This window comes from Mytilus edulis, chromosome 2 (genome assembly GCF_963676685.1).
Source record: "Mytilus edulis chromosome 2, xbMytEdul2.2, whole genome shotgun sequence".
In the NCBI taxonomy this organism is placed as follows: Eukaryota; Metazoa; Mollusca; class Bivalvia; order Mytilida; family Mytilidae; genus Mytilus; species Mytilus edulis.
Window position 1 is genome coordinate 11,637,027 of NC_092345.1, and position 13,870 is coordinate 11,650,896.

Sequence of the window (13,870 nt, forward strand, 5' to 3'; positions counted from 1 at the left end):
GATACCTGTACAATTCAGGATATACCTGGTTTCCTTGAAGTTATAACCTTGAGGTAAAATATTTAGAAAGCTGTGAAAACTGAAAAATTTAGATGAACAGATAGGGTTTTTAATTGGTGGTCTGACACCTTGAATATTCGTTTCTGCAGTAATGCATATCACATTTACCCCATTGATTATCTACGAAGAGCACAGACTTCAGTTTTATACAGAAAGCTCTCCCCCCCCCCCCCCCCCCCCCCCCCGAATGGGCGGTCCCTGGTGACGTATATTCATTTACTGGATATACCCCGATAAGTCTCGTTCGGTATAATTCCATAATTCACAATGGAGCAAAATAGAAAGGGATTGTCGTTACTAAAAGTGGAACATATATGTGGACAATAGTCTTGTATATATTTGATTAATAACGTTTAACCCTAGCATAATGGCGTCCGTTAACCATAACATAAGAAGGAGTCATTTGGAACCAGTGGTATATATTTGATATAGGGTGTCAAACCCCGTATTTTTTAGGACATCCTATATCAAATATACATAGCCACCACGTCAGTGTTGTCTTTCAACCAATCATATCTCTATAAATCTATAGGAGGTAAGATAAATATCATTGTGTACATCTATAGGAGTAAGATAAATGTAAATACAAACTAGTAACATTTCAAGACGTTGGCTGTCACTAGTTTGAAATTTACAATAATATGATTACTATACAGTGTACCATCAACTGCAAATTTATAAATAATTGTTTAAACATTGTAGTTTTCTGTACGAAACTTATAATGTACCCGTGGCAATGTGGAATAGGAAACATATGGAGAATGAACCAATCAGGTAACTAAATATGTGGTTAATATGTAAAAAGCTATAACGTGCATGTTTAATCTTTTAAAGATGTGGTTAAGAAATGTTATTTTAAACTTATACCAATATAAAATTATTTCGTATTTCAATCCAAACCACTTTTCACAACATGAATAGGAATTTAGTATTACGACATTGAAGTCTGATCAGAATTGTCACATTTCCATCTTTGCTACAGTAATTGGTACACAAACAATCAATTGAGCATTCAAACTCATGTGTCTAATAAAACTGAAAACTTCAAGGGGCAAAAAAAAAAAAACCGACCAAAATCTCCTTAGTCGTGCATGCATAGCTAACCCTCCTTAATGTTATTTATTTTTATCATACATTTCTTATCATTGTTTTTATACGACCGCAAAAATTGAAAATTGTTTGGTCGTGTATTGGTATGACGTTGGCGTCGTCGTCTGCGTCGTCGTCGTCGTCGTCGTCGTCCGAATACTTTTAGTTTTCGCACTCTTACTTAAATAAAAGTGAATAGAAATCTATTGAATTTTACCACAAGGTTTATGACCACAAAAGGAAGGTTGAGATTGAATTTGGAAGTTTTGGTCCCAATATTTTAGGAATTGGGGGCCAAAAAGGGCCCAAATAAGCATTTTCTTGGTTTTCGCACTATAACTTTAGTTTAAGTAAATAGAAATCTATGAAATTTTGACACAAGGTTTATGACCAAAAACGGAAGGTTGGGATTGATTTTGGGAGTTTAAGTTCCAACAGTTTAGGAATTAGGGGCCAAAAAAGGGCCCAAATAAGCATTATTCTTGGTTTTCGCACAATAACTTTAGTATTAGTAAATATAAATCAATTAAATTTAAACACAAGGTTTATGACCACAAAAGGAAGGTTGGGATTGATTTTGGAAGTTGAGGTCTGAACAGTTTAGGAATGAGGGACCAAAAAGGGGCCCAAGTAAGCATTATTCTTTGTTTTCGCACCATAACTTTAGTATAAGTTAATAGAAATCTATGAAATTTATACACAAGGTTTATGACCCCTAAAGGAAGGTTGGGTTTGATTTTGGGAGTTTTGGTCCCAATAGTTTAGGAATAAGGGGCCCAAAGGGTCCAAAATTGAACTTTGTTTGATTTCATTAAAAATTGAATAATTGGGGTTCTTTGATATGCCGAATCTAACTGTGTATGTAGATTCTTAATTTTTGGTCCCGTTTTCAAAATTGGTCTACATTAAGGTCCAAAGGGTCCAAAATTAAACTTAGTTTGATTTTAACAAAAATTGAATCCTTGGGGTTCTTTGATATATGCTGAATCTAAAAATGTACTTAGATTTTTGATTATTGGCCCACTTTTCAAGTTGGTCCAAATCGGGGTCCAAAATTGAACTTTGTTTGATTTCATCAAAAATTGAATAATTGGGGTTCTATGATATGCCAAATCTAACCGTGTATGTAGATTCTTAATTTTTAGTCCCGTTTTCAAATTGGTCTACATTAAAGTCCAAAGGGTCCAAAATTAAACTTAGTTTGATTTTAACAAAAATGGAATCCTTGGGCTTTTTTGATATGCTGAATCTAAACATGTACTTAGATTTTTGATTATGGGCCCAGTTTTCAAGTTGGTTCAAATCAGGATCCAAAATTATTATATTAAGTATTGTGCAATAGCAAGAAATTTTCAATTGCACAGTATTCAGCAATAGCAAGAAATCTTTAATTGCACAGTATTGTGCAAAAGCAAGAAATTTTCAATTACACAGTATTGCGCAATAGCGAGAAATCTTCAATTGCACAGTATTGTGCAATAGCAAATATTTTCAATTGCACACTATTGCGCAATAGCAAGAAATATCTAATTGCACAATATTGTGCAATATCAAGAAATTTTCAATTGATTGGAGTTATCTTTCTTTGTCCAGAGTAGTAGTTGAATCAACTTAAATCATTGTTTTATACAATATACAATGTATATTCACTTTTACTACCAACTGATAAATTAAAACAATCTTTACCATTCAGTGATAGCAAGCACATTTTGTTACATTTTGATATTTTATGATGTATTTAAATGAGTAGTTATTGTTGCAAACTCCATTAGAAATTTGAATTGAGATCAGTTTTGGAAAAAGGGAAAGGGGGATGTGAAAAAAAAGGGGGGGGTAAATTTTTCTCACTTCCGATTTCATAAATAAAAAGAAAATTTATTCAAACATTTTTTTAAGAGGATTAATATTCAACAGCATAGTGAATTGCTCAAAGGCAAAAAAAATATTTTAAGTTCATTAGACCACATTCATTCTGTGTCCGAAACCTATGCTGTGTCAACTATTCTGAATCCAGCTTGAATGTTGTGTCCATACTTGCCCCAACCGTTCAGGGTTCAACCTCTGCGGTCGTATAAATCTGCACCCTGCGGAGCATCTGGTTTGAATTCGAAATTATTCCAAATTCAAATAATTTCTTGTTTTTACATTTATTACAAAGTGCTGCACCCCGCCCCCTTTGTGCATTTACATTAAAGAAACCCATGATCACCTGGGTTTTTTTAACTGTTCATTGCCTCACGTAGAGATTGTTGAAGATGATAAATGGTTGTTGTGAATAAACGTGTTTTTTCTACACAGCTTCAATTTGATTTATAGACAAATATCCTATAAAAATTCCTAAAGATGTTTAAATGTGGTACTAAAACTCCTTGGTGAAGAATGCTGGCCATTCTTACACTATCACATCAAGAAAGTAAACGATTAGAAGAGTATCCAACAAAATAAATATCATCCTTTAACAACTTATAAAAACAATATAATGAACAGTCTAAAAATGTTCGTGTTCAAAAAGAGATGAATGCAAAAATGTTTTCCTCATGGCAGTTGCAATGTTTTTACTGTAAGGTAGCAACTATTCAAAAGGGGGTATGGTATTTTGTCCGAGTCAGAAAAATTTAACCATTTAACAATATAAGGTATTGTTTTTCTTTTCATCTGCTTGGCAATACTTTTTTTTTAAATAAGGATAATAATACAAAAATTATGAAAATATGTAATTTTTTGGACAATTATAATTTTTTTAAAGGTAACATACAACACTTAATTTATACATTATTTGTACATAAACAAAAACGATATTTTGTACATGATTAAAACAAAAACGATATTTTGTACATAAACAAAAACGATATTTTGTACATAAACAAAAACGATATTTTGTACATAAACAAAACCGGTATGTTGTACATAACATGCACACCATATATATATTGTTATTTCGTGTTTTGCCAATACTGTTCTTTTTTTGGTATATAAACAGTATGACGACATAAGTCTTATTTCCAGTGTCAGACATATGTTCAAGCAATATGTGCGATAAGGAACTATATCAAATTTAAATTAAATTAATTATATTTAGTTGAAAAAAAGTGTAGAATAAATCACAAGTCTTCGTTGCTACGAGGACAATGCAGGACATAACTTTTAGATTTCATACATTCAAGGGAATACAAGATTTTCAAAAGTAAAGGATAACTAGGCCCAACCATAAGAGAATTAATTGTAACAGCTAGACGTTATAAATGTAATATCGATTGCGTCCACAGTCCACATATTGAATGAAACTGCGACAAACTTAGTTTACTAACGTTTGGTAAAATTTCAGAATGAATAGTCAATATTGAGAATAATTTCGTAATCATATATTACTGAAAACCTTTACCGAACTCCTTCATAGAAACAAAGATTTAGATTGGAAATTTGACTATATATATATAAGTGTCTAAGAATGTAACTTTAACACACTAAATAGTGTTATAAAATTAGTTGTTATATTTCATATATTATTCACGCAATATTTCGCTAAACAAATTAGCTTCATCGGGCGTGTGCATCTATCTAGGTGAAATCGGATGCATGACAAAAAAAACTTTGTAGCTTGACGGCTACACAAAATTCGTGTAAAAGTTTGACATATTGATTGATGGTCTATATAAAACATATTTTTGCCGTTTATTGTACATAACAATTTTAAAAATCGAAACAAATAGTTGTTTAAGTTAAATAGAATGAAATTCATGATTTATCCCTTTGGTTTTGGGTAGAACTGTTTTTCATCCCTCTCATTAAGTCCATCAGCTTCAAGAATACGTAGCTGATGCATCCAGAACCTTTCTCTCTGTTTTTTCCTTTCGGAGTCCCAATTTTGATTTACCTCAATTATTTGAAAGGTGATATTATCAAAAGTATGTCCTGTTCTAAAGAGGTGTCTCGTAATTGGACAGTTTCTTCCTTTTGTATAGAACGACCGGTGATTGTTAAGTCTGATGTTGAATTTAGTTTCTGTTTCACCAACATACTGCAGCTTAAAGTAAGAATATAAATACTATTTTCCGTTTTGCAATTAGATGTAACATAGATGTTGTATCGCTGCTTTGTTACTGTGCTGCTGAAAGAGTGGTCAGTGTTGGTGGCTTTACAGCACTTACAATTGCTTCTACAGCATTGTTTGTTACACCCAAATTTAGAAGTTTCTTGTTTCTTTACTTTTGATGTCACAAGTATGTCTTTGAGATTTTTGGGTCTGCGATAGGCAATAACAGGAGGTGATGGAAAGATTTCTATTAACTTCTAAATTTGTATCAAATTTAATTTAGTAACTGCATCAGTTTATTTACAAACTGATCCACACCTAGATAGATTGAATGTTGATTGTAACTATTTTAGACATATATATGTATATATATATATATATATATACAACTCGTCTAAACATCAACCCAACAATGTGATATATACACGAGTCTTATTTGAAAACTACGTTCAAACCTATGATTGCGTTGGATAAAAACCGCAATTTTTATACGTGTGCATGTAAAACAAATTTCGTTGTAGAAGGGTCTGAAAACAGCACAAACAACATTTTCCAAAAGACCAAAAAAGTGAAAAAGTATATTTAAACAAAACGCATTTGACTAACAGGTCTAACAACTGATGTTCTTTAACCCTGCTGACTGCCATTTGCGATTGCCAAATAAAATTGATCACAAGATGTAACAAAATGGATCTTAATATAAATTTAATACTAAACAGAAAAACATTTTTTAACTTGTGGCCACGATGTTATGCCAAAAACATACGGTGCCAATATTTTTTTAGTACACCAGATCCGGATTTCGACAATAAATGTCTCTTGAGTGATGTTAGGGATCGAAACGGTATTTGGAAGGCCATATAAAAAGTACCCTAATTTTTAGATAAACTCTTGAATTTTAAGAGTCAATAAAGGATGAACGGATCATATAAACCGGAGGGAAAATATGATACAAGCCCAAACAAAAAAATATTAACGAGTCTAAATTGAAAACTACGTTCAAACCTATGATTGCGTTGGATAAAAACCGCAATTTTTATACGTGTGCATGTAAAACAACTTTCGTTGTAGAAGGGTCTAAAAACAGCACAAACAACATTTTCCAAAAGACCAAAAAAGTGAATGAAAAAGTATATTTAAACAAAACGCATTTGACTAACAGGTCGAACAACTGATGTTCTTTAACCCTGCTGACTGCCATTGGCGATTGCCAAATAAAATTGATCACAAGATGTAACTAAATGGATCTTGATATGAATTTAATACTAAACAGAAAAACATTTGATAAATATATGTACAACTCGTCTAAACATCAACCCAACAATGTTAGATCTGTAAATTTGCTTTCGCAAATTTTTTGTTCTTCCCTCGCCGGGATTCGAACCCATGCTACTAAGATATCGTGACACCAAATCGCCTGCACTGTAGCCGTCCCGCTAGACCACACAACAACCTGGGTTTTACAAAAAATAAAGCTTTCGGTGGCCGTGTGTTACCTTTCCTCGTCAGTTTTAATCTACAGTACATGATATATAAGGCATGGAGATAATCTGTTGTAGAGTTGTCACTGACTCAGACGTATATATATATTGTTTTATTAAAGTGCAGCCTGATATAACATTATAATAAAAATATGAAACATAGTTTATGTCAGGCAGCCTTCATAGGCTTATGATGCACTGTACTTCTAAAATTTCCATAGTTATCTGTTATAATTATCAAATATCAATTTAAATGTACAATAAATAAGTAGTTAATTTTTTCTCATTAATGTTTGTGTTCTAATATCAGAAATGTTAGTGATAAATTTTGACACTATTTTAACACCGGCACTAAGTAAAAATTTAAATATGTCCATGTCAGACATGTTATCAAAATTACAGTTATATCTCTGTTGACAGTCCATAAACATGCGATTTCTCTGTAACGAATAGGTAGGACAATGTAATAAAAAGTGTTTTTTGTCTTCTACGCTTCCAGTTCTGCAAACTTTACAAGTCGTCTATCAGCTGGGACTCCCCGGTAACGCCCTTTCTCGATTTCAAGGGGAAAACACCACATCTCAGTCTTGCAATTGGTGATCTTTCATGGCGTGAAATGCCTGATTTTAGGTACGGCTGAACACTGTATGTGGTGTTCAAGTCTCTATACGTGCGGAGTTTTGGCATAGCTTCTACGGCTTTTTTCCATGTGATCTGGTACTTTTGCATTAGCATGTCTTTTGAAAAATTACTAATAAACTTTGTTACTATGTCCATCCGTACATTTCGAGTCAAATAAAGTATCAAGTCCACTTTTATTCATAATTGATTTTATATTGTTGTACCACGTATCCTTATGATTTCGTGAAAAACTACAGTCCCAAGCATATATCCGTGATAGTAATCTTTCCGAGTGCATATTTACAATACGACATCAAAGCTTTATCATCTGACAATGATTTCGGATAGAGACTGGAATCCATGCCATTTCACCTGTCATTCCCGGTATCGGTGTTAGCTTTCCGACGCCTAAGAAAGATCGTTTAGCCCTAATTTGCAGTTTGTCTAGTCCTTCATACGCTTTAAACCCCCATACTCCAGCACAGTAGGTCATAATTTGGGCGACTGTACTTTCAAAATGTTTAGTATACGTATCACAATCAAATCCATCTGAACTTTAACATTTCGAAACAAGGGAACCCAAATCACGACTGCTACCAGTAATCAACTCGTTTACACTGATGTTGTAGTCTAATGTTTCTGACACTGTAAGACCTAGGTAGCAGGACTGAGAAGTATAGTCAACTATTTTGTCGCCAATTTTAAATTCAAATTCGCTTCGTGCAACTGTAGCTTTCCTTACGTGCAGTACTTTAGTTTTTTTCAATATTTACATTTAAGCGCCATCGTCTCGACCAGTTGTTCAACGTGTCTAGTTGTGTTTGTAGGTCCGCGGCAGAGCTAGAAATGAAATCTATGTCATCGGCATATAGCAACGTACTGAGTGAAAAGTCATTTTCTAGTAGAACTCCACAGCCAAGAGCGTTTATTTCAGGTATCAGATCATTTATAAATAAGGCGAATAGCGTCGGCGCTAAATTCTCACCCTGACGGACCCCTTTACCAATAGAAAACCAATCTGTATATTGTTCGTTTATGCAGACACTGCTTTTCAAAACGGAATACATACTTCGAACTGTTTTAAGCATATGCCCGTGAATTCCGGCAGTCATAAGTTTGTGCCACAGTAAAGCCTTTAAAAAGTCAACAAAGCACATAAATGTTTCCAGTTTGAGTGTTTTTCTGTTTCTTAGAATGGCACATAAGCTGTATATGTGGTCGAGGCACGATCTGAGTTTACGGAGTCCATTTTGTTCTTCGCATAAAATATTTTCACTTTCAAAGAAACTCACCATTCGACTGTTAAGAATTGAACTAAATAGTTTAGCGACCGGTGACATAAGACTTATGCTTTTGTATCCGTATGGGTCACGATAGTCCTTTCAAGATTTCAGAATCGGACATATAATTGATTTACATCACAAACTTTGTACTATTCCACTAGTGAAGCACAGATTGAACAATTTTGTTAAGATATGTAATAAGTTTTCGTTTTTAAGAATTTCATTTGGTAGATTATCAACTCCTACTGATTTGCCTGATTTCAGTCTTTTCATTGCACTTTTAGTCTCTTCAATGTTAATATCATCGTAAAGTGTAGCATCCGTAACTTTAGTTTTACTTTCGTTGAAATCTCGGTTATCGATTTCGGCCTCCATTTGCGCATTTAACTGTTCAATGTTGGACATAAATAAGTCATCAACTTCCGTAATTTCTGCTGAAAAAAGCTTTGAGTACTCGCTTCGCCAACGTTCCAGAATTTCGTTTCTGTCATATGAAATTGTTCCATCTTCCCGAAAAACTGAATCAATGTTTTGTTTTGAGGTTTTTGGTCCCAATTTGTTTACTTCCTTCCAAAATTCTTTAGGATTTTGCGTATTTAGTGTTTTTAACTTTTTGCGTTGTTCCGCCTGATACTGTCGTTCCGCTTGCCTCATACATTTATCAAAGCTTTTCCGATTCATTATAAAAATCTGCTTCAGTCTTTCTCGTGGGCGTCTGTTGCCGTTACATCGTAGAAAATCTTTTTCCGAACGATGCGTTTTATTGAGAAGTTTATTAAGATTACTGTTCCAATATGGTTTTCCTATTTTTCGCCTCCTTTTGCCGTATTATTCACTATGTTTATCGTTGGTCCATTTCTCTATGAAGTGTGTCAACGGATAGTTAATAAAGATTGTCAATTTCACGGAGTCCGCTTTAAAAACATTCTATTGTTTTAATTACCTTGGCTAATGCGTGTCTGCACCTTTCGTTTGTAAATATATCATTTGGAATGATTTTACTTGATAAACACGTTTCCATTCAATCATCCGACCTTGATCTATGCTGTTTTCGTTGTATGTTCGTTTAGTATATTGCAAGTAATCCGATAGAGATAGTTCACAAGCACCAAATGGTCTGTCATAGTTGCCCCGGCAGCAGGTTGTATTTCAAATTCACTGATAATGTCCGAAATTAAATGAACTTTAAAATTCAAGTAGTTAGTGAGATCAGTATATGGAACAGCAATATAATCCACAACGGATTTTCCTGAAGTAGATACAAATGTGAAGTCGTCTTTCATGTGGTCGCCTCTCCCGTTTAATACGCAATATTTAGCATCATTCAGAAAATTAATCAAGTAATCTCCAAATTTGTATTTTGACGTATTAATACTATACTTTGTTGGTATGAAGTCTATTTGATCATCAAAGTCCTGTTTATCACCAATACGACCATTACAATCACCACATACTAAGACATGTGAAGCATCACTGTACAAATATATTTGTGAAAGCAAACATCGAAGAATTCGTGTGCAATATTTCCTCTACAAGAATGCTCTGGTTGAAGATATGATATGCAAAGATTAATAACAAATTCTGAATCATGTTTACACTTAAGATATATCCATAATATGACGTCATATGAATTGTTTAAAATTCCACAGTCAAAATTTTACAATATTTCGTTTGAAATTAAGAATCCGACGCCTCCTAATCCTCTCCATGCATTATTGCAAATATCCTTCCGGTTATTCCCAAACTGTTTGTAGCCATTTCTGAATACATTCTGATTACCAATCAAGTGGGTTTCATTTATACCAATAATATCCAAATTTAGTGAATTTATGATATCTTCCCTTTAAATTCTGCTATGTACAGTATTATCTGATAGGTACCATCCCTTATAGTTCCAACTACCGATTTTGAAACACTGTGAAAGCTGGCATATTTCATATTTTTTCACAACCCGACCTCCTCGGATCTGAAAATTCAACATAGATTTGACTATTTGTCTGATGTTAGCCTCTTGTATACGCTCATGGCGTGACTTGTCTGGTTCAATATATATGTTTTTATAATGTTTTATTGAATGAAACTGCGATAAACTAGGTATACTAACGTTTGGTAAATTTTCAGTATGAATAGTCAATTTTTAGAATAATTTCGTAATCATATATTACTGAAAACCTTTACCGAACTCCTTCATAGAAACAAAGATTTAGATTGGAAATTTGACTATACCTGTTGTTTAATGAGGCCCAAAATTGTGATATGATAAGGTACATTCAAACTATCGATCATTTGATTAAAGTTCTAAAAGGTATAAAAAAAAAGCTATCATTCCAAAATTATTCTATAATGTAACTGATAAAACAAAATATTTTGTTTTGTTTTGTCGGTACGTACATTGATTTTGCTCTTAGTCTCCTTACCGTATCACATAATGGCTTAAGTTTAATCACGATATCGAAAAAAATTTCAAAACGAATACTTGATCACAAAGTCTGAACAGAAATGTATGTATTTTGTTATTGGTTTGGTCATTTGGGAGACTGTCAAGCGGGACTTCGACATTTGAAAAAATGAAAAGTTGCTAGATGGAAAGATTGAACTCAAATCTTACATACTATCTGTCTAAAAATGTGGTAACGAAGACATTTAACATGTAAATATGAACCAATCAAATTATAAAATTAATGAAAGTATCCAAACGCTTTACATAGCATGGTGGCGCTCCGAGAAAAATTATCAAAACTGGCATACAACAGCCTTAAGAAATGCAAATGCAAAAATATTACAGTCATTCCTTACGCAATTTTTCCTGCAAATGCATAATTAACGTAGCACTTATTTATTTCGTGCAGCTCATATAGCATAATTTATAAGAGCGGTTTGCTTGACTTTCTACGTGTAGAACCGAAAAGCAAAAGCTCCATATATTTTTTTTTAAAGTGCAGTTAAATTAAAACAAAGAAATAACGTTTATGAATAAAGGTACAGCAAGTGGTCTAAAAATAATATTTCGGTCTTCACTAATTGGAACAAGATAAAATAAACAATTATTGTACAGTTCCTCAGACTATTCATGTAACAGAAAAACCATAAGGGGAATTGTTTCCAACTTTAATCCACTAACGAGAAAACTAATTGAAGAATTTCGGTCAGAATTTAAATGTTCCACCAATTAAAGTTTTTTTTTTCTCTATCACTTACTCAGAAACGTATACTTTATTTTCTGAAATATGTCTGTTTTACCCGAATAATTTTTTTTCAAATTTTGTCGTTTTTTCGGATGAACTTTATAGAATCATTCCATGACAGTAGAAAATTTCCGAAATATTACAGGTTAACTATTATAGCTAAAAAAAAAAAAAAAGAGCGACTTTCTTGTCAATTTTTTTCAAGTTTATCAAAGTTTAAAGCGTAAATGTCCTTTAGTAATAAAGTAAAAAACCGAAAAAGTACTGCGTCCGTTTTGTCACACATTGTCTTTCACGATCAAGATGATGCGTTGCCCGATCTTTCACGATCAATTTTGATTAAAAAAATTAATAAAATTCAATGTTTAAAAAAAAAAAAAAACAAATAAGCGGTTTCCAGTGAAAAAACCTTTAATTTTAAAATACATTTTGCCATCAAACATCTAGCTTCAAATATAGCATTATATAATATTGAAATGTGACCATTATAGGTACAAAAGGTGTTCTTTTTTTAATGTTTGCCATAGACTTGTGTTGCGCCTTTCGTGTTTTTCGCATGAAGGACTTCATATTTTCTTATCTTATTACACAGTATTATTGATTATTGAGAAAGTTGAAACATTTTGACAGACATGAATCTGAAAAAATCGGATTTGTTCTGCGTGTATTAAATACTGCACATTTTTCACAGATTTTGAAATAGAATTACAATAAATACGATTCACGATCCGATATCAGATCGCACCCACAGTCAGGATTTTACTTCGTCAAAATTATCTCCCCATTACACCAGTTCATTTTCACAATCGTAGAAATGGAAGCCATTGTAGGGATGACGCGCTGCCAATTTTGCTCTTGAAAACCGATAAATTTATCCCCATAGCATCATTAAGATCCTTATATGTCAATTGTATTTTAAAAGATAAATGTATCTACTAGCTAATGAGCATCAGTTAATCATCGTGTCTGCATTGTAGATTCAACTTAAAACTATTGTCTGATCGGTTGTCAGGTGGAATTTTCGAAAATTCTTAAACATTTAAAAAAAATCAAATTAAATTTTTCGTGGAAGGGCAGACTAAAAATTTTCGAAGATATGCATTTTCATCATCCAACTTAAAATACTGTCGTCAAGTACTTTTAGTAAAAAAATAACTATTCGAATACACCTACTCTGTTTTTGTGATTCATTAGATAGGTATTTCACTTGACCCATGTATTTCATCTTTTCGTACTGTGATTTTTTTATGTTATAAAGTCAACCTGTAGCTTTGATATATAAAATTGATAGAATCTGAGGCGATATGATGTATCAAATACTCTTGCTTTGAACGTTTTAAAGACAAAATATACACCTCAAACACGCCCTAACATAAAAAGGTGCACTGGCTTTTCTCTTTTCGATACAATTGTTACCCATTTTTTGGAACTTTTTCTTGAGTCACGTAGTGGAAGGGCAGACACGAAAATTACTGAACTAATAGATTGATATGTTCTCCGTCCGTGGTAAAACAAAATAATTTTAAATCGGAGGTTATGAATTTTCTACATTCAACTTGATAGATACCCATGTCGTCGACTTGATATATAATTGTTCTGCATTACTATGTAATAGATAAATAGAAAACTTATGCAAATAGTTTTATTTTAAATAAAACACTTCGTAATTGAGAAGAAAATTGTCGTTTTATTTGTTTCTATTAACTTTTAAAATTTTTGTTACTATAGTAAACATTGCAGTAAGCATTTATCGCCTTCTATAACAAAGAGCTACGATTCTTTTGTTCTATTTCAACTGGGTTTCCGACTGCCCAACGTTAGTTATTCTTTTACTATAGTTTATCACAATATACCCCATGACATCCATGAGATAACTCGCTTGTAGCCGTATATTACTCGTCACAACTCGCATACTCTCTAATCACGTAAAAAATCTTCTAATGATTATCTATCATGGATTTAATTATGTTAAAAATATTCTTAACAAGACTCAAGTATCGTAAAAAATAAAATCACAAAAATACTGAACTCAGACACGCCTGGTAAACCATCTAATCTCAACCAAATTTTGAGACGGAAAAAAGTATTCTGGCACTTCCTGTTGAGCTTTTCTGGTTC

The 13,870-nt window shown here is 32.8% G+C and overlaps 1 protein-coding gene across 2 annotated transcripts in view; it reads left to right on the plus strand.

Annotated features, from left to right (window-relative positions):
• LOC139511451 (heat shock 70 kDa protein 12A-like) overlaps positions 1 to 13,870 on the plus strand; it is a 58,935-nt gene that overhangs the window by 23,734 nt on the left and 21,331 nt on the right. For both annotated transcript variants that reach the window (XM_071298207.1, XM_071298206.1), the window contains one exon: positions 763 to 834. In XM_071298207.1, coding sequence (XP_071154308.1) covers positions 763 to 834 — 72 coding nt within the window. The remainder of the gene's footprint in view (positions 1 to 762; positions 835 to 13,870) is intronic.